The sequence below is a fragment of the Truncatella angustata genome (genome assembly GCF_020726525.1).
Source record: "Truncatella angustata strain MPI-SDFR-AT-0073 chromosome Unknown BKA67scaffold_3, whole genome shotgun sequence".
Lineage (NCBI taxonomy): Eukaryota > Fungi > Ascomycota > Sordariomycetes > Amphisphaeriales > Sporocadaceae > Truncatella > Truncatella angustata.
Window position 1 is genome coordinate 3,385,233 of NW_025763383.1, and position 18,657 is coordinate 3,403,889.

The following is an 18,657-nucleotide window of genomic DNA, read 5'->3' on the forward strand; positions in this document are numbered from 1 at the left end:
ATGATGTTGATTCACCCGATTCACAACTACATATGCAAGATAAATATGGTGAAATCACGGTTACAATGAAAATCACAGCGTACTGGCTGTATCGGGTTTCAGAGATACTCATTAGCCATGAAAGAACTTAAGCAAGGTCTTCAAATGGGCGCCTTATCGACCCAGAATACTATAATCGGATTCTTCGAGCTTTTCTCGAAACAATCTTTCGTTGAGCCGTCTTTTGAGCATAGCGATGATAGTTTGACCTTTGTTCTGAATCACGAGCTTGCGGGGACAAAGCCTAAAACCATCTAGGTTCACATAGCTAAGTGCCTAGTGGAAGTTATGAAGCTTTTATTCTCCTGCATTGGGGCCTCTGATCAAGATTGATTGATCTATTCTGGTTCTCAGCCGACCCATACCACAGCCAACGATTAGTCTATATCTGCCGTAAGTCACTTTTCAACACAATGAGCTTGAATTTTCAGAAGATCATTACCATAATACGTACATATCTCACCAACCATTCCGTTGACTGGCTACAGAAGGTCGATTGTCAATCTTCGGGATCTTAGAAGGCATCTAGTCTATCTATATGAGGGCAATTCGTCAACACTATTCAGCTCCAGAGACATTAGGTTCCTTTTGTCTTTAGTATCATAATTTTAAGCCGACTGATCTGCTCCTAGGATCACACGATGATGCGGGTGCAATACAAACCCAATCCATAATTGTCCATTCTCCCTGGTGGCCGCTGGATGGAATATCCGAGATGTGGCCGTCCGGTATTCAAGAATGGACTAAAGCCTACGACGCCCACTCGTAGATATAGCATGAAGTATTGAAGACAAAAGAGGAAAACAATTAATTATTATTCCTTAATGTTATACAACTCGCAGAAAAATACGTTAGAGCTGGAAAAATGTCGTACCTAGCTCAATTATACAGCAAGAAAGAGATGGGTGTTCAAACCCGTTTCTGGACATTCCTGGATGAGGTGCATTATTTAAAGTAACAGGAGAGCACATCTTATGCGTATTTATACTACACCTTTTCACGGCGGAGTAACAATGCGTTATGGAGCCCTTCGTACAACAAAAGATGTGCAAGTCTCAGGAACGGATCCTGTTTGACTGAGTTGTACCCGAAGGAAAGCACCGGCTATCTCACCTGCTCTACCAAGAGTCTTGTCCTAATTTTGGGACCATTGAGACTCAGCTCTGTCCCTGTGACCGCAACACAAACACGAAATCCTAGGCTTCAGTTGCAAAGGGACCAAAAATAAAAAGGTTAACTGCATCGAATTCACAAAGTAAAAGCAGGTCAAGCAATCAAAAATGCCGGCGTTGCCATTTATTGTTGACGAATCGGAACGTGATCAAAGTAATGAGAGATGGTGGAGGTTCTAAAATAGGAGATCATGATGCATTCATCCAGTCGCTTGAGCATTGGGGTCCTGGAAAACTGACTACCTTCATGAAAAAACGAGTAATAAAGCATTCGATGATAACAAGACGGGCGGACAGAAAAACAGTTTGAATACAAAATATCTTAACGTCAGCAATAATGACTGCTGGCAGGATGCAGGTCGATAATGTCTTGAATTTAACGTAGCGTAACGGTTTAGTTTACATAATCACTGAAAACAAACTAGAATGACGCCTTAGACCCTGCCGAAGCAAGCGAGCTGGTACATTAAAGAAACTGAATGCTTTGCATGAGCTCAAGCTTAGTTCTAGCTGTTGTCTGAACAAGGTGAGGACACTGAATATGTTCTACGTGCACTTTCTCATTGTTACTCTAATTTACCCCCAGAGTTATGGACGAAAAGGGGCAGTGGCCAACAATGGCGTAGACGAAGGCATCCTTCACTTCCTAACCCAAACGGCCTGAGCATTGCACCACCCTTTGAGCCCATCAAGACCGGATTCGACACCAATTCCACTGGTCTTATGACCTCCAAACCCAACCTGTGGACCGACCTCGAAATGAGAGTTCACCCAGACAGTGCCGGCCTCCAGCCTGCGTGTTAGGCGCTCGGCACGCTTTATGTCTTTGCTCCAGACCGAGCCACCTAAGCCCATCAAGGACGCGTTAGCGCGTTGCAAGACGTCCTCCTCGTCAGACCACTTAAGAAGCGGCACAATGGGCCCAAACTGCTCCTCAACAACAAGACGCGAGTCATCAGGGGGGTTGTCAATCACGGTGGGCGGGAGGAAAAAGCCACTACCGGTCTTGGCGGATGATGGCTCGCCGCCATGTGCAACCTTCCATCCCTCTTTAGAGACGTGGCTATACATATCGAGCAGCTTGGCGTATTGCATGCTATTTTGGACAGGCCCAATTGCGGCCTCAGCATCCTCAGCACCTCCACTTTTGAGACCCTTGACGAACTCAACAAAGGCTGCAAGGAAAGCGTCATATATGTCTTCATGGACGTAGATACGCTTGATGCAAAAGCACACTTGACCGGTATGCAGGTAAGCTAGGGTTGCTACCTATTTGCAGGTGGCGGGTCAACTCTGTTGTCAATTTCCTTTTCTCAAGGGACTGTGCTTACCTTGGGTACGGTTGTCGCGAGGTCGGCGTCCGGCAAGATGATAGCAGCATCGTTGCCTCCTAGTTCGAGGGTTACACGCTTTAAAGTGCTGGCACTGGCTTGCATGACCTTCTTTCCAGTGGCCACCGACCCTGTGAAACTGATCTTTGCGACACCCGGGTGGGCTGTGAACATAGGACCTAGATCTTCTTCGCCGCTAAGGACATTGAATACTCCCTTCGGAAATATCTTGGCGCCCAATTCTCCCAGTTTTAAGGCTGTGTAGGGGCTGTATGGCGACGGCTTCCAAATGAATGTATTTCCGACAAGCAGCGCGGAAACAAGCTTAATAATTCCGAGCAGCATTGGGAAGTTCCATGGAACAATGCCAACACCTACTCCGATGGGGACATACCGAAGCACAATGCTCCGCTTCAAGTCACAAATAGGTCAGCGAGCGATAGAAAAAAGATGTGAAATATGACTTGACTTGTCCCGCGATGGTACGCGGTACTTAAGAACATACCTCGTCAGTATCTTCGATAATTTCCTCGGTCAGTCGGAAATTGAGAACCTGACGAATCTGGTGGCTAAGCAGGAACAGCTCGATGCCAACGGCTTGCGGGGGCTTTCCAGCCTCCCTTCCCAGCAGTTGAGAAAACTCCTTCTGATGGGCGTCGATGGCATCCACAAATTTGGTTAGATAAGCAGCACGATCGTCTTGAGATAGATCACGCCACAATGGGAAGGCCGCTTGGGCTGCTGCAACGGCACGGTCGACGTCTTCCTGTGTCGAGACAGGCACTTCGGCAAGCGCCTGTTCAGTACTGGGATCAACCGCCCTACGAGTTCTCACCGTGCCTGTAAGCTCGTTGTCGATCACATTATGGAACGTCTAGCGCGAGGATTAAATAAAGTGTGGCGAGTTGTTCTGGGAACAGGGTAAACGCACCTCGAAGTCAGCGAGCTCGTACTTGGCAGCTGTCGCCATGATGAAGAATTTCTTAGTCAGGAGTGCAATGTGTTTCAATAGCGGTCTGTTTGATTAAGCCACTGCGTGCTCGGAACATTGTAGAGGAAAGGAAACGAAAGACGGAGCTCGGATAATGATCAAATGAGTGGGAAGGAAGGCTTGCAGGCTCCAGTGAATTCCTAACAAGCATGCAATATTGCGACTAAAATCGGGAATCGGTACGGATCGGTATGTTGCGCTAAGGTTGTCATGAGGCGAGGAGTATTAAAGTACAGTGACTTGTAAAGTACGTAGATACCCCACAGGGGACTATGCAGGGCGGCCAGGATCTCTGGCACGATGTAACGTAGCCGCCCCTGACTCTCAAAGCAGCTATTTCGCTTTCTGTCAGGCCGCGTTCATACCTGCATAAAACCACTAAATACTTACTCAGCTGTGCCTTACAGTTGCACATCAAGATTATCTTTTTTATTGTGTCTTGTTCACTTCATGTGCTGTAACCCACGCGGCAGCAGGCTGTCAAGCGAGACCACATCCAATCGATGCTCTGCTGACAAAGATCCTGCAGGATTTTCAGACATGTTGCCCTCTCCCACAGCCAAATAAGCAGTGAGAGTTACAGGCTCCCTATTTTACATTACCACCCCACTATGTCTCTCTCACCCTCCACTATGTCTCTCTCACCCTCCACCCTCAACCAAGCAAAAAGCCTCACACAGGCAGGCATAAACAAGTTCGGCAGTTTTTCCTCTGCTCCTGTTTAAGGACCTCAGAGCCTTTGGGCCAGGATCTCGAAATGTCTTCTCCTCCAATTGAATACCCACCAGAATATGCCAACTATGATGGCGGTCCTCAAGTAGTTCGGATCATGACTGCTGTCATCGTTCTGGCTACTCTCTTCGTTGCGCTCCGACTCGTCATTCGACTGCACCGCCGTGTCGGATTGGCTCTGGATGACTGGCTCTCTGTGGCCTCGCTCATCTTCTTGTGGGCTGAATATGTTGATGGATACTTATGCATCAAGTACGGCGGCGTCGGGCTTCATCTTCCCATCGCCCTGGCGACTAAGCCTGACGCCTTGAAAAATACATTCATTGTCAGCTATGCACCCCCAATTCGCCAACTGGAAGTGGCTGACATAGGATATATTAGTACATGTTTGCCGGCGAACTGCTCTTCTTCACCTGTCTCGCTCTTATCAAGTGGAGCGTCCTGGCCATGTACTACCGCATCTTCCCGACACGCTTCATGAAGTGGGGATACATTGTGCTGGGCTCCATGACTGGCGCCTGGTGGATTGCTGTCATGATCGTCACGGTCTTTCAGTGCTCGCCTGTTCACAAGTACTGGGACCTCGCTACCCCCGGCACGTGTGTGAACGCCGCCGTGTTCTACATCAGTACAAACGGCGTGCCCAACATTGTCATGGACGCGATGATCCTTTGTTTGCCCATATACGAGGTCTACAAACTCCATGTTGCGCGAAAGGTGAAGGTCGCCATTGGCGCCAATTTCCTGATTGGTGCACTTGTAATTATAGCCAGCATTATCAAGTTGAAAGTCATGGTGGATATGTATAAGATGGGTTCCGAAGCAGACGTCACTTGTAGGCGCACCACTACCCTTATTTTCCCCGTCTAGGCTAACCATTTGTTTGGCAGACTATCTGGCGGAACTAATTATCTGGGTCGAAGTTGAGCCTGCTATGGGTATCATCTCAGCCTCTCTTCCCACCCTTCGCCCAATTCTGAGCTTTTTCTTACGCCATGTTGGACTAAGTCAGGACGCATCTGATCGGGCGAATACGCCTGGCAAATCACTCGTCACGTTTGGGCGGGTCAATATGCGGAAGAAGAGAAGCGGCTACACAACGGCGGTCAGCATTGACCAGGATCAAGAGTCGATGGAACGCCTTAGCGGATGGCCCGAGGAACACCTTGGTAAGACGACCGCTACCGTCGGTGTCGGACACGGAGACGTAGAACTCAACCGCATGGAATCCAACCAGCCGCAAACCACCAACGTAAAAACCGAGATGGCATGGACTGAATCTCATGTCAAGGAACAAAGGGACAAGGAAGAAGTCAAGTATAATCGGATGCAGTAGAGCCTAGCTTTCAGGCAACGAACTACGAATTATGTATAAAGGCGATAATGTAAGAAGACGAAATTGTATAAAGACGAAATCGCATAATTGAGGAAATTGTATAATCGAAATATTCTATGAATGGTACACAAAATAAAATGGTATAGTCTATAGCAGCGTGGCAAACGATCACCTTATAATTATATTCGAAATATTCTATGAATGGTACACAAATGAAACGGTATAGTCTATAGCAGCGTGGCAAACGATCACTTTATAATTATGCGGATTAATGTTAATCTCGGCCCATGGCAAGATTCTGTCGTAGGTAGGAGCGCTTTGTTACACGTCTTATTATCCATTGTGCATTCCAAAAGCAAGATTTATTTCGGCGACCGAATCTTTCGCCAACGGAAGGAAAGATCACGATCTGGAAACATGGCGATACTACCCGCATAGCGCCCATCGTTCTGTGCTGGCCTATCTGATTCCGCACCGTCCAAGTGTGTCCATTGAACAAACTCGAGATCGAACTTAGTAACAATTAGAGCCAGTGCCAGCATTATCTCCATTTTACCGAAATGGCGGCCTGGACACACCCAATGCCCGCCGCCTACAATTTCCCAGTCAGCCAGCCAGCCGGGCAAAAAGAAAACAGTGTCCAGACAGCAGAAGAATGGGGCTCACCATAAGGAAAAAAAGACGTCGGCCTCCCGTTCATGGCGAAACGCATCCGAGTAGTCGTGTCCCCGGTCCGTTCATCCCGGGACTCCTCAGTTCGGACGTGACGCCAGGCCCAGAACTCACGGGCAGGGTGCCCTTCAATAGCCCATACCTCCTCGTCCAAATGGGCTATGGTCGAGCACGTCTGCACAATTGCGCCCTTCTCTATCCAGCAGCCTGGTGCGATCTCGAAGGGTCCGTCGCGCACCTCGCGTGTCACGGCGAACGACACGTGCAGCCGCATAGTCTCGGTATAGAGCGACTGGAGAAGCGGAAGGCTCACAACGCGCCGAGCATCCAGCTCGCCCGTCTCGGCATCGATTGATTCCGTGAGAACCTCAGACCGCACTGCATTGAGTAGCTTCGGATCTTGGAGAAGCTCGGCCAAGGCCCAAGCGGTGATGGGCACCGTGTTGCCGTTAAGGCTTGAAACATATGATTGTCAGCCCCCAAGGGTCTTACACATAAAGGATTAATATAGACGGTGTCACGGGGGATTTCCTTCCGAAAGAAAAGGTCATGATAAACGGAAAGAATGAGAGCCATCGCTCACCCAAAAAGAGTTGCTAATGTGTGTCCAGCAGCAGTATGATCTGAAAAGCCTTGCTCGCGAAGCCACCGAGCGCTCTCTCTAGACAGATGCGAGCCGAAGTGCGGCTCCCATAGCGACTCAACGTCTACGCAGCCGGAGTCGAAATTGGCCCAAGCAGCATCGATGTGGCGGCGCACCATCGCGTGGAGGCGGTGTTTGGCACGAGCAGCTCGTGGCTGCAGAAAGCCGGGCGGGCCTGTAAGAAGCCGTCCTGCTACTTCATCATATGCCCAGTAGCATTCGGTGAAGCCGGGGTTGAGGTCGAATAGTCGTGTGCCAAACAACGTCTCGGCTGCGCACTCGGACATGTGCTTTCTCAGCGTGCCCAGCAGGCGCATTGACGCCCACCCCCCATCATGTAAGCCCTCACATTGCCTGTCAAGTCGCTGCGCGAAACGACGTGAAAATTCCATCGCTAGAGCGTCCGAATGCCTCGTATCGGTCAGATAGTCTGTGTAGAGCCGATTGTGGTTGCGCCAATACCGTTTGTCTGCTGCCAAGCCTTCGAATCCGGGCGCCGGCTTCGGTAGTCTACCAGACCTATCCTCCCTGAACTTGGCCATCTCAGCTTTGGTCATGCCCCATTGCTTCCCCATAAGAAGGTAGTGGATGAAGTTGCCATCCAGGATCTCAGGTGATCCGAATAGCCTCTGAACGTTCTGCGGGCTGGCAACGAAGTAGCAGGGCCGAAACCCAACGTAACATTTCACTACCTCGCTGTTAGTAGCTTCAAAGACCTCACTGGATATCCGAGCGTTAGAAGTAGAGGTCCCTGTCAATAGGATACTTGGAGCTCACCTGACCCGTTCCAGGAAAGCTGCCATGTCCGTCATAAAAAGGAACGTGTTAGAGACATAGGGAATGGATTCCGGCAGGTATGATAGACCATTGCTGCTATGCGACGTTTCCCGGCCAAATGCGTAAGACGAGAGCAACACAACACTTAAAACTAAGATAACTGGGATGGAAAAGTATGACGACAATCCGGTCAAAAAGGACGAAAAGCCATTGGTTGCGTCCATATTGATACACCTCTTGTGACACGACCGCCGAGATGTCTAGGACCACAGAAAGAAGGCATGGATAGGCAAGCCGTTGTTGACAATGATAAATTAGATGGGAGACCGTTTGACCCTGAAAAGCCTCGGCAATGCTACTGTGCCATTAATGGAACCAGCCTCATTTAACGTGTAGAGACGGGTACGAGTACAGCTCGAGAAGAATGCGAAAGTATTGGTCTATACCGGTCAAAATCATGCCACCCGTTTTAGCCTACATATCCGGAGTGCTACAGTAGGTGCTGCCCGAGACGATAGCTCCTGCAGCCGAGTTGAATTCAAGAGTGCGAGACCCGTAAGCCCGTACAACCTTGCATGCGTCCTCATATCTTAAATTTAAAAGAACCCTGGCAAGCAGTGGCCACTCATGGGAACGATCACATTGACCTGAGGGGAAGTCCAGGCAGGGCGACGCTGGCTGACCGGGGAGTTCACGGCTTGATCTTCCACCAGCCGAAATTGCGTGGGTAATCGTACCATCCTTGTTAAGGCGCGACACAGCTCTGCGCCGCAGCACCGCAGCACCGCAGCAGCACAGCATGGGCTGTCGCACGCTTGTGAGAAACATCGATCCTATAACTATAGGCCCCACGCGAGTTTTAAAGTTTACGTAGCACACAGCTGACTAGCTGACCTAGCCGACCCTTCCACTATCTTTGTGCTCTCGAGTAATGTTAGTCTAGATGAGTCCCGGCGCCATATATATCGATTCCATCACTCATGCTTGCACGGCCCGCACCGTTGCTCCGACTAAAAAGGTGGGGGAGAGAGGGAGGGGGTGAAGAGGGGGAGGGGGAGTACGATAACGGGGTAACTATACCAACGCGCTCGCCATGGAAGCCATTCACAGATGCAAGGGATATTTTTCGGCAACCAATCATGTACTGTATGAAAGAAAGAAAGAGATATTTTGAGTTTGAAAAAAGTATGAGTACATCGGAACGGCGGCACAGGTCTCTTGCCAACATCACCACGGTCCCCAGTCTTAAAGTGTGCGCAATAGCCGCCAAATCACGTAATTAATCCATGCAGGCGACTTTCATCTGATGATCTTGCATACATATCAAACCACTAAGCAGAGCAGTACGGTACTGGTCTAGACGGACGACATGCATTTGATCCTTGCAACTGTGCTGACATGCACTGACAGGCCAATCTAGCTACGCAGTTTTATTCTTGTCTGAAAATCGTCTCTGCAGGATGCAAGTCTCCATTTTCTCGCAGGCGAGATCCCAATCCGTCGTCCACTCCTTGTAGAAGGGCTGATATCCCAGCAAGCTGCCAGCCCACCTGCCGAGAACAATGCTCATGACACGGGAGACCAGGGAGCGCATAGGCACAAACCAGGGCAACGTGAGGTACGAGTCACCGGCATCGAACATCTAGATCAATGGAGATTCAAGGTCAGCCTTGAGTCAATGTATCAACAACGAGGACATCTTACACTCATAACCTGGATGAGGTCCAACTTTGCTCCATGTATAACCACTTGCTCCTGGTATGCGTACCAATTCTCAAAGAAGACCAGGTCCAGCGCAAAGGCGCTCGATATTTCTTCTGCCGACAGGAGGCAGCGCACCCTACTACAAATCTCGCTGCGGAAAGGGTAGAGGCGATGGTTGACACCGCGCCGCAGAGTAAATTCCGGGTCGCCAGGTCGCAAGATGTGCTCGACCCCCTCGACCTCGACCGCCAGGGCGCCTTCAGACACGCTCACATACTCTTCTTGAAGAGGGTGAAAATGCTCCGGCGGTTTGGACGGCAGATTGCGAAGGCGCGGGTGATCAGGGTAGAAGATGATCTCAAAAGAGAAGGCACGCCGAGCATCGGCGGGTAAGACGCGGGTGAGGATGGCGCCCTCAAAGCTGATGCAACTAGCTTGAGATAACTGATGACTAAATCTGGTTCTAAAGTTGGAAAACTTACGCGGTAATTGTGACTGTACCATCTTGGTTCCGCTGATGGGGTAAAGCGGCTCTCAGCCTCTCAGCAGCCGTCATAATCACCATCGTAGAAAAGAACAGCAGAAATTTACGAGCACACAGAGGAAATCAGAAATAATTTTCATTTGTCCTGGCCGTCGCAATTATGTAACAACATCGTCTGAACGGGGTTTTGCACCTCACGCGTGATGACTGAGACCATTGCCCTTTCAGGCGCTCGCAGGGATTGGTGAGAATTCAGCTGGCGACTTCAAAAACGCACGAGCTGCAGTGGCGTGCTGACCGCGCTGTATATAGTACTAATCTGGGGTCTCCGCGTCTAATGCCTGCCACTGTCCCATGCCGCCCATACCTTCTTGAAACGGAAGTTGAGTAGTGCACATCCGACCAAGCAAATGCTGACCCACGCAAGGGGCATTGACACCCCCTGTCTAGTCTCATAATCTTCACACAAATAAGCGATGCACGATATACTCGGTAGCCAGGGCACCTGCCATGGAAAAACCAGCGGTCCAGAAACCATGGCCGAACCACCACCAGCAGCTGCTTGAGTCTTTCAAATTGACATAAGCAATCATGCATCCGAGGGACAGCACACATCCACCTGGCGCGATAATCAGGTACGGCCACCATCCCATCACCCCCGAGGAGGTGGCACATGCCACGAGCATGGTCACCATGCCGCACAACAAGAAAGATAGTGCGGGCTTTGTGCCACGGTCACCCAGCATGACTGCCAGGCTGCGAAGCCCAAGTCTTTTGTCATCAACCAGGTCCTGGTGAGCGTATATAGTGTCGTATATGGCGGTCCAGAGGACACATGCCAGCGTGAGGTAAATGGCGGGAGGCGAGATGCGGAGCATCGATACGAATGCCGGCGACCAGCTATCTACGTTGGCATGCGAAAGGGTGAGGTAAGGTCCCACTGCAAACGGCTCTAGTCCCATGGCCGCACACCCAATGACGACGCCCCAGGCCAGACAGAAGCCCAGAACGAATTGAGCAAAGTGCGTGTGGCGCTTGGCGTACGGGTAGTACACCGTTGCGAAAGCGTTGGGCAGGACATAGAGAGCGGTCCCCTGCCCCTCGCGGCCGGCGAAGCCAACGTAAAGCACGGCGATACCCAGGAGAGCCTGAGAAACTGCAAAGGTAAAGGCGGCGCGGGCCGAGACGGCGCCGCGGGGGATGGGCCGTTGTCGGGTGCGCGCCACGGCCGCGTCGAGGGGTGCATCGACCAAGTCATTCCAGGCGTGTGCTGCGTTGGAGAAGAACAGGCTCCAGGGCAGCAGAACGGCACATGTGCGTAAAACATGGCCAGGGGGCGAGTCTCGGACAACCGCGGCAAGCAAAGCACCGAACAGGTGTGGGAAGTAGATCAGTGCCAGGCCCGCCGGGGGGCTCAGGCGCGCCAGTTGCACGTAGGGTATCCACGACTCCGGGAGCCTGGATACCCAGCGTCCAGAGTGCCGGCCTCCGTACTGCTGCGCGAGATCGGGTTTGGATCGTGCACCAGAAGCCTTTCCGTTGTGCGGAAGGCGTTTTTGGTTTCTCCCAACTGTCCGGGTCTGTTCTTGCATGCTGATGTGACTATGACAATGCAAACGGGATTTGAACAACAATAAAGTGTATGGATTGTGTCGAAGTACTTTACGATTAGACGATCAGGAGAACAGAGTATCTATGGTGAGATGGAAAACGTAGCCCGAATAAGGACATAAAGTATGTAGCAACCTTACGGTGTTCAGAGTACTTTGCACACCAAGTTGCCCACGAACGTTGCACGAGGTAGCACCAGTGATACTCTACATCGAAGTGGTCCCGAGCACAGATATGGACTATAACATACATGATGCAGCACAACACGTGACTTTACCAGGTCCTTTTCGCCCTCCCCCACGGCGATAGCCGTCTCATCCCGGAATTTCTTTCCGATGCAGTGTATCTAGTCTACAGCCCTAGCTTGAAACCCCCCGGAACCAACCTCTGGAATACCATGTGCGGATCATAACGTGCCTGCACGTCCTTCATCTTGGCCACATTTTCGGAGCCGTAACTCTGCAAGACTGCCTGACTATAGCTAGCGTCATTCGCGAAAATGTACTCCACCTCCAGGCCCCGCTCTACGGCTGCGTCCCAAATAGACTCCTGTATGTCAAGTGTGGCATTGTGCCCCGGGTCATCCTCCGAAGGCAGCCACCAGCCGGAATCCAACACAAACCAGGTTTGGTTGATGGCTGAGAGCCCAAATACATTGCCGCCACGCTCCTGGCCAGCGAGGACTAAGCTCGCCGAAATTGGCTGTAAGCCAATGGCCATGGAGCCCGCAGTGAGGGACTCAATCGGTGCCAGGTTCGCTGCCGAGGTTGTGATGTTATTGATAGCCTCGTACAAACCGGCGTCAGGCAGAAAACTGGTAGCAAACCAGTCGATTCGAGGAATGTCGGGAACATACTGGGCGCTCATCATATCAGTCAATGTTTGAATCTGGGTGGTGTCGCCAGTAGTTGGGATCGAGTAAAATGGTGCAAAGGCGGCCGGGTCCGCTTCAGGCTTGAGGTATACAATATCAAGGACAGCACCATTAGTTGCATTTGTTGTAAAAGCTTGTAGCATGACGTTGGCGTATGGATCTTTGTTCGGTGCAGCTTGGTATTCAGCCATGGCGGCGTACAGAGCTGGCAGCTGATCGAGTGCGTAAAACTTGAAGCCGCCCCATACAAGATGGATTTGATAGGTAGATAGCTTAAAGGAGGTGACTACGCCTGCCCCATAATCTAACTTTCAGTTCAAGTATCTTAAAGTCATGCAAATTCACTGACCAAAGTTGTTTGCTCCACCTTTGAGCGCCCAGTGCAGATCTGGGTGTTGGTCGGCGCTTGCAGTGACCAGCGATCCATTAGCAAGCACCACCTACGGTTTATTCAGTGCGAGATCCAGAACAAGCGGCGATGAGGCTACTAACCTCATGTTCTACCACGTTATCACAACCTAAACCATATAGATCTGAAAGGTACGAGAGACCACCTAAGCTCAGATAGTATTAGCACTCAGCCTATAATCGTTCAAGAATATAGAAACGACTTACTTTGGAGGAGAAACCCGCCTACTCCAACATCGACAACCCTACCACCAACAACAGTAACGTTATAGGGATCAAGAGCAGTGTAAACGGCGTTCCACCTATTACCGGTGCCGACCACTACCGTGCTCGAGGCTGCGTCATATGTAATTCCATTGAGATCAGCCAAATCAATCAGCACGCCGTTGTCGATGTTGGCAGCCCCAGGAGAAGGACTATGGCCACCGGAGCGAATGGCGAACTGGACCTGCTCGCCCACAAGGAGCTCTACAATCTTCTGGACCTCTGCCGCAGAGGCCGGCACGACAATGCATGCGGGATGGGCCGTGGCCGTGGCCGACCTTTGTTACATGGGTCAGAATCAAACTACATTTTGCAGTGGAGGGCTTTGTACTGACCAGTTCTCGCTGACCAGGGTACTGTAGTTTGCGCTGGAGGATAAATGAACTGCCCCTGGCAATATTTTAACCAGATCTTCGCACGCAGTCTCCACATTACTTTGATCAGCGCCTGGATCAGCTGCTGTAGTACCAAGGAGCAATGTAGTCACCGATACAATTAGAAGTAATAGAGACATGACGAGTTGCTTTATTATATTTCCATGATCTTGACCCAGCACGCCGCTCACTGCCTTGTAACTTATATACTTCGACTATACGGTATGCGGCGTCCATTCTGACTTTGCTTGTTACAATTCCTCATCCTCCGGCTGTTGGGGCCATTCTGGGACCAAGTCAGCCTAACAATGTATCTTTAGAAGTCCTTGTGGCTACAGATTATCTGTGAGCGGCATAGGATAGGATCAAAATCCCAGCATTTCGTCAGCATGGTTGACAGCATGGACGCACAATGGCCTGTCATGGCATGTCAGCCATCGAGGCACAATCCTGACAATGGGCGGACGAATCGTGCTGCAAGTCATAGCGGATACGTGGGATTTCTAACATTCATACATGATTAGTCTAGCCGCCGAAATGAGACTGAGCTTGGCGGCTTTCGCGGCTTTCGCGGCTTTCGCGGCTTGGCCCGCATTCAATGTCTTTGGCTATGTTCGCTATGTTCGATATATGCAACTATATGCTGCACCGACAGTGCAGCGGCGTGGTTGTGGCACAGCTTATCTAGGTTGTTCTCATTGGATGAGCGTATGCACCCAATGTGGAGATGGCCCGAGATCATTTCGCTTAAAATGGGAGTGGTCTCGTCAAGGCTGCCAATACGGATCCGTATGCAGTCCGCAGAGAAGTGATGAAAGGTCGGGTAGAGGTATAGTAAGTACCTGTACATGCTTCGGCAAGGTACCGGATTGCCTGCCTTACTGTGTAGGCATTATATGTGGGAAGTGTCCATCCGCCGAACGCGCGAGCTCCGGGGGCCAGGAGCAGTCAGAAGGTTAGCGCGGTCCTCCTGTTTTCAACTTCCCCACGGTTTCCGCTGAAAGTTAGTCTCCATCTTCGGCTTTCATACGTTTGAAGTCAGTTGGTCATGTCGAACACCATCATCATCACTGGAGCCAACGGCTCGCTGGCCGTCCCAGCTGTGGACTACCTTCTTGAGCATTCGCCGAAATCAACTTTGGTGCTCACGGTTCGCGACACCAGCGACGGCGATGCGAATACTAGCAAGCTGCGCAGCGTCGTTGCTAAGCATCCCGGAGCTCTCGTCTCAATCCGGGAGCTCGACCTTAGCCACCTCTCCGCCGTGCACGATTTTGCTCGCGATATTGCGGCAGAGGTTGCCAAGGGGTCCCTCCCCCAGCTCTCTGGCATCGTGGGCACCGCCTATTACTGGAATCTGGTAGGTCCGCTTGAGCTGACCGACGACGGCTACGAGAAGACAATTCAGGTCTCCTATTTGTCGCACTTCGCACTCGTCCTCCGCTTGATTAAGAGCTTCCGGCCTGAGGGTGGAAGAATTGTCCTGTTCACGAGCGACGGCCACGAGCCCGGTAAGAACGGGCTGGAGAAGATACCGCCAGCGATCTCTGCAGACCCGACCCAGCTTGAACTTCTCGTCAAACCCGCCAAAGATGCATCGCCCGACGCCCTTGGCCACGGCTTTCACCGCTACGCTAACTCCAAGCTCGCACTGGTCATGTTCACACATGCGCTCAACCGCCGTTTGCAGCAAGACGCCCAGCTGAAGGACATCACCGTTGTGGTCACAAACCCTGGAAACTTGGCAGACTCGCGCGCTCTGCTTGTCAACACCCCACTCAAGCTGACCATCTTGTCGAAATTTGTACTCCGGCCCTTGCGGCCGCTGCTTAGCCTGAGTAAGTCGGACCTGGCTGCAAAACTCACACATCATGCTTTTTACAGAAATCAAGGGATTGCTAGTTCTGAGGAGCTCCATCCAGCAAAGTCACTTGAGACAGGAAAGTGCTGACTCTTTTCCGGAATAGTGGATCCAACTGCACGAACTGCCGCCGCCGCCGGGATCGACGTTGCCCGCCTGGCTACCAATGAGGCCCATCCTGGCGAGCGTGGTTACTTCACGCTCCTCACGCCAGACCAGGGCTCTAAAGAGAGCCGGGACGAGACGGCACAAGACGCCCTCTGGTCGAAGAGCGTGCAGTGGGTGGGCTTGACAGCGCAAGACACGCCATTGGTCAAGTAAGGCGCTTTTGAGATATCGTGGCCATTGTGCCCTGTTTTAACACCAGCTTCTTGCCAATATTCACAACCGGCTGATGTGTTCAATAACCCGTATGGAAGATGCGCGGACATCTGAGTGGTGAATGTGATGAGATGGAATGTAATATGACGGTTGGCCCTATGAAATTGCTTTACAGCACCCCATATGTTTAGCTGCGCCCTTAAGGAGATACGACAAATAATCTAATGGAAGAAATGCAGGGAAAAAATGATCTTTTCGTACCTTCTCCAAGTAATCAATACGATCTTTGTCTTTATGCTGTGCAGAAAAATTGTTAATTTCGAGTATGCAAGCGGACGTCAATGAATCTCCAATTCTCCAAACAAGAAGGTTTGCTCTGACGGAGCATGCACCTACCGCTAACCTTTGGGCTACGCGGTAGGGGTATAACTGGGAATTCAGTACGACGCTACATCATTTCAAGTACACACTATCCACATTGGCCTATTGGCAGCAAAACCATCTGCGGCACATGCCGTAATCTAATTCTTTAAAACCCGAAGAGAGTCCCAAATCTAGTCTTCCTTTATTAATAATCTCACTTGTAACAATATGGAGCACGTCCAAGCATGGCTGAGCCTGGACACGGCCAAAGCAACCTTGATCGCTGTTATTCTTGTCGTGCTCCCTATAGTGCTTATTGCTACCGCATGGAGGGAAAATAATCGTCTCTTGTCGTTCCCCGGGCCGCCACTCGCTGCATGGACTCGCTTATACTCAGTTGGCATGGTTCTAACTGGCAGGGAACACGAGATATTATTAGATGCGCACAAAAAATACGGTACGAGTTATTGGCCTTAGAAACTTCTTTTCGGGTGTCCTAGCTCATGCATTGGTAGGGCCCATCGTGCGCTGGCAGCCCAACTTGCTGCTCATCAACGACCCGACCATGCTACCTAAGATTTACCACCTGCGTGCGAACAAGACGCCGCACTATAATCACTCACCCAGTGATGTAAAGGGTATGGTTGAGGAAAACGACTGGCAAAAGCATCGGGAAAAGCGTCACCGGATAGATCCCGCAGTAAGTCGCCTGGCAAAATGGCGTGCGCACCAAGATCGAGAGGATTAACCTGATTGGACTACTTCGTAGTTTTCTCCCAAGTCCATTTATGACAACGAAGCTTTAGCAGATGGGTTCATCGCTCAATGGATCAATGCCCTAGGGACCCGATTCGCGGCAACAGACCATATCTTCGATTTCTCAGACTGGGGAAAGTACGTCTTAGTTCCTGTGTGGCCCTTGTCTAACTGGCCAGCTGGACTGATTCTCTAGCTACTTGGTGTTGGACATAGTCACCAAGTTCTTTTTCGGCCAAGAGATAGGCTTCCTCGAACACGGAGACAAGAGCGGCATGTTAGCCGATACCCGTGCCAATGGTCCATCCATCCATGCACTTGCAAGGCTTCCACGGCTCAAGATGTTCTTACTTCGGTCCTTGGGGAGATTTCTGATTCCGACAGCTGGGGATGGTTCTGGCCTAGGAAATGTTCTCAAGGTGAGATTTAAGATGCTTTTGCAACCTTATATCCACTTACATTCAAGTTCTAGCTCAGAGACGATCTTTATGAGGAACGGTTGGCTAAGGGAAACAGTGTATCGCATATTGGGTTAGACATGTAAGTTGGCGACGCCTAGTCACTGGCAAAGATTTGTTGATTTGCTGATATATATGCCGCGGAAGGATTCTCTCCAGCAATATAAATCTTAGCGCTCACGATCACGAGGAGCTAAAAGAAGATGTCTTGTTTGTCATGTAAGCATTGCTCACCTCTTCAAACCAAAACAATCACAAGCTCATGCGCTTTACCTCACCAGTCTCGGCGCCAGCGACACCACTGGTCACGGCATCCGCTGTCTGGTCCGCAACCTGCTTCAAAATCCTGACTGCCTCACTCACCTCCGACAAGAGATCGACGCTACTGTTTTGAAGAACGGCGGCATCGACAACTTAACTTTTACGCATATCAACACTCAGATGCCGTACTTGTCCGCTTGCATCCGCGAGTCGCTGCGCTTCGACCCTCCCATTGTCAGCTTCCTGCCGCGGTGGGTTGACAACCCGGGCGGCGTCGAGCTGTGCGGCCGGCTCGTACCGGCTGGCGTCGAGGTGGCAGGCTCACCGTACGTGGCTAGCCGCAATCGTGAGCTCTTTGGTGAAGATGTGCACTTGTTCCGCCCTGAGCGCTACAGCGATGCTTCGCCTGAATGGGTGGCCAAGGCGGCGCGATACGACTTTACATTTGGGTACGGGCCGCGGCATTGCATTGGCAAGACTCTGAGCCACCTCATCACGGTCAAGGCGATTGTGCAGGTAAGCGCTACTGTTGTCATGATACAGTCTTTGAAACGTATTGTTGTCATCTCTGCTGATACTTGAACTAGCTTTTTCATCACTTCGATGTAACCTTAATCGAGCCTGGTTCCGGGAAGGCGTTTCTGAATTGGAACTATTCAGGCTTGAACGTAAAACTGGCAGCTAGGGTGCCTTGATTTATCCCAGTAAGTAATGATTTTGAAGGCAGTAATTAGGGATCAAGCGCAATCGTTCAAATGTCTTTTTTATGTATGCAGCGAATTCAAAGCCTACCACAAAAAGAAACAATATGAGGGCCAAATGTCTGGTGGCATAGAGCAGGTGACCTTGGATGTGTGGCCATTTTAAAAGAAAAGGTGGTCAGACAATTGACTGGGATATTTCTTGGTCATACGTGTGAGATATGCTCTTGAAATGGAAGATCAGTAGAAACTCGGGGATTGTTGGTGCCGCCCAACAAGGATCGATTTGGGAGCAAACCTTCCTCTATCTGCATATGTTTACAGGACATCCTAGAATTGACTTCATTCTAGCTCATTCTAGCTTGTACAAAGGATCACAGATCTTGGGACGTAGTTAGTATCAGCATTGCTTTGAGGGCAGACTATGCAAGGTCCGTAAATGTATATCGGATCAATGGGTTGATACCAAATTACCCGAAATGAGATATGGCCGCTTCTTCAACGAAAATGTCGGCGAAACGTAT

At 50.6% G+C, this 18,657-nt stretch overlaps 8 protein-coding genes across 8 annotated transcripts; 3 read left to right on the top strand and 5 right to left on the bottom strand.

Moving 5' to 3' along the window:
• Positions 1 to 1,714: 1,714 nt before the first annotated feature.
• On the bottom strand, positions 1,715 to 3,749 carry BKA67DRAFT_562245 (putative betaine aldehyde dehydrogenase). The gene is made up of 4 exons (XM_046102588.1): positions 3,474 to 3,749; positions 3,048 to 3,416; positions 2,543 to 2,953; positions 1,715 to 2,480 (listed from the first exon to the last, which is right to left on the bottom strand). The coding sequence occupies exons 1-4, from the start codon at positions 3,510 to 3,512 to the stop codon at positions 1,851 to 1,853; spliced, it is 1,449 nt and encodes a 482-aa protein (XP_045960216.1). The 5' UTR covers positions 3,513 to 3,749; the 3' UTR covers positions 1,715 to 1,850.
• Positions 3,750 to 4,290: 541 nt separating this feature from the next.
• On the top strand, positions 4,291 to 5,601 carry BKA67DRAFT_534859 (uncharacterized protein; the record flags this gene model as incomplete). The annotated part of the gene is made up of 3 exons (XM_046099928.1): positions 4,291 to 4,590; positions 4,647 to 5,100; positions 5,156 to 5,601. The coding sequence occupies 3 exons, from the start codon at positions 4,291 to 4,293 to the stop codon at positions 5,599 to 5,601; spliced, it is 1,200 nt and encodes a 399-aa protein (XP_045960217.1).
• A 362-nt stretch (positions 5,602 to 5,963) lies between these two features.
• BKA67DRAFT_515647 (cytochrome P450) lies at positions 5,964 to 7,917 on the bottom strand (the record flags this gene model as incomplete). The annotated part of the gene is made up of 4 exons (XM_046097745.1): positions 5,964 to 6,193; positions 6,268 to 6,728; positions 6,857 to 7,636; positions 7,694 to 7,917. 4 exons carry the CDS (start codon positions 7,915 to 7,917, stop codon positions 5,964 to 5,966), a joined length of 1,695 nt encoding a protein of 564 aa, XP_045960218.1.
• An 897-nt stretch (positions 7,918 to 8,814) lies between these two features.
• On the bottom strand, positions 8,815 to 10,138 carry BKA67DRAFT_562256 (uncharacterized protein). The gene is made up of 3 exons (XM_046102589.1): positions 9,880 to 10,138; positions 9,398 to 9,818; positions 8,815 to 9,335 (listed from the first exon to the last, which is right to left on the bottom strand). Exons 1-3 carry the CDS (start codon positions 9,960 to 9,962, stop codon positions 9,114 to 9,116), a joined length of 726 nt encoding a protein of 241 aa, XP_045960219.1. The 5' UTR covers positions 9,963 to 10,138; the 3' UTR covers positions 8,815 to 9,113.
• Positions 10,139 to 10,171: 33 nt separating this feature from the next.
• Positions 10,172 to 11,641, bottom strand: BKA67DRAFT_603703 (UbiA prenyltransferase family-domain-containing protein). Its single transcript, XM_046105347.1, has 2 exons — positions 10,854 to 11,641; positions 10,172 to 10,781 (listed from the first exon to the last, which is right to left on the bottom strand). Exons 1-2 carry the CDS (start codon positions 11,471 to 11,473, stop codon positions 10,343 to 10,345), a joined length of 1,059 nt encoding a protein of 352 aa, XP_045960220.1. The 5' UTR covers positions 11,474 to 11,641; the 3' UTR covers positions 10,172 to 10,342.
• Positions 11,642 to 11,843: 202 nt separating this feature from the next.
• BKA67DRAFT_516327 (putative FAD-binding oxidoreductase) lies at positions 11,844 to 13,552 on the bottom strand (the record flags this gene model as incomplete). Its single annotated transcript, XM_046097800.1, has 5 exons — positions 11,844 to 12,658; positions 12,716 to 12,806; positions 12,859 to 12,920; positions 12,982 to 13,316; positions 13,374 to 13,552. The coding sequence occupies 5 exons, from the start codon at positions 13,550 to 13,552 to the stop codon at positions 11,844 to 11,846; spliced, it is 1,482 nt and encodes a 493-aa protein (XP_045960221.1).
• Positions 13,553 to 14,460: 908 nt separating this feature from the next.
• On the top strand, positions 14,461 to 15,594 carry BKA67DRAFT_657854 (uncharacterized protein; the record flags this gene model as incomplete). Its single annotated transcript, XM_046107181.1, has 2 exons — positions 14,461 to 15,250; positions 15,380 to 15,594. 2 exons carry the CDS (start codon positions 14,461 to 14,463, stop codon positions 15,592 to 15,594), a joined length of 1,005 nt encoding a protein of 334 aa, XP_045960222.1.
• Positions 15,595 to 16,023: 429 nt separating this feature from the next.
• On the top strand, positions 16,024 to 18,554 carry BKA67DRAFT_562267 (cytochrome P450). Its single transcript, XM_046102590.1, has 8 exons — positions 16,024 to 16,414; positions 16,473 to 16,657; positions 16,727 to 16,851; positions 16,910 to 17,132; positions 17,186 to 17,253; positions 17,319 to 17,390; positions 17,453 to 17,948; positions 18,020 to 18,554. The coding sequence occupies exons 1-8, from the start codon at positions 16,186 to 16,188 to the stop codon at positions 18,125 to 18,127; spliced, it is 1,506 nt and encodes a 501-aa protein (XP_045960223.1). The 5' UTR covers positions 16,024 to 16,185; the 3' UTR covers positions 18,128 to 18,554.
• Positions 18,555 to 18,657: the final 103 nt, after the last annotated feature.

Bases quoted from the DNA above. Each gene is read 5' to 3' on its own strand.
- BKA67DRAFT_562267 (XM_046102590.1), top strand. From the start codon at position 16,186: ATGGAGCACGTCCAAGCATGGCTGAGCCTGGACACGGCCAAAGCAACC. The intron at 16,852-16,909 runs GTACGTCTTAGT...CTGATTCTCTAG, and splicing joins GATTTCTCAGACTGGGGAAA to CTACTTGGTGTTGGACATAG. The intron at 17,391-17,452 runs GTAAGCATTGCT...TTACCTCACCAG, and splicing joins GAAGATGTCTTGTTTGTCAT to TCTCGGCGCCAGCGACACCA.
- BKA67DRAFT_603703 (XM_046105347.1), bottom strand. From the start codon at position 11,473: ATGCAAGAACAGACCCGGACAGTTGGGAGAAACCAAAAACGCCTTCCG. The intron at 10,782-10,853 runs GTGTGCGGCCAT...CAACGTAGATAG, and splicing joins GCCTGGGGCGTCGTCATTGG to CTGGTCGCCGGCATTCGTAT.
- BKA67DRAFT_562245 (XM_046102588.1), bottom strand. From the start codon at position 3,512: ATGGCGACAGCTGCCAAGTACGAGCTCGCTGACTTCGAG. The intron at 3,417-3,473 runs GTGCGTTTACCC...TCCTCGCGCTAG, and splicing joins ACGAGCTCGCTGACTTCGAG to ACGTTCCATAATGTGATCGA. The intron at 2,954-3,047 runs GTATGTTCTTAA...TGTGACTTGAAG, and splicing joins TTATCGAAGATACTGACGAG to CGGAGCATTGTGCTTCGGTA.
- BKA67DRAFT_562256 (XM_046102589.1), bottom strand. From the start codon at position 9,962: ATGGTGATTATGACGGCTGCTGAGAGGCTGAGAGCCGCTTTACCCCAT. The intron at 9,819-9,879 runs GTAAGTTTTCCA...TAGTTGCATCAG, and splicing joins GGTACAGTCACAATTACCGC to CTTTGAGGGCGCCATCCTCA. The intron at 9,336-9,397 runs GTAAGATGTCCT...CCATTGATCTAG, and splicing joins ACCTCATCCAGGTTATGAGT to ATGTTCGATGCCGGTGACTC.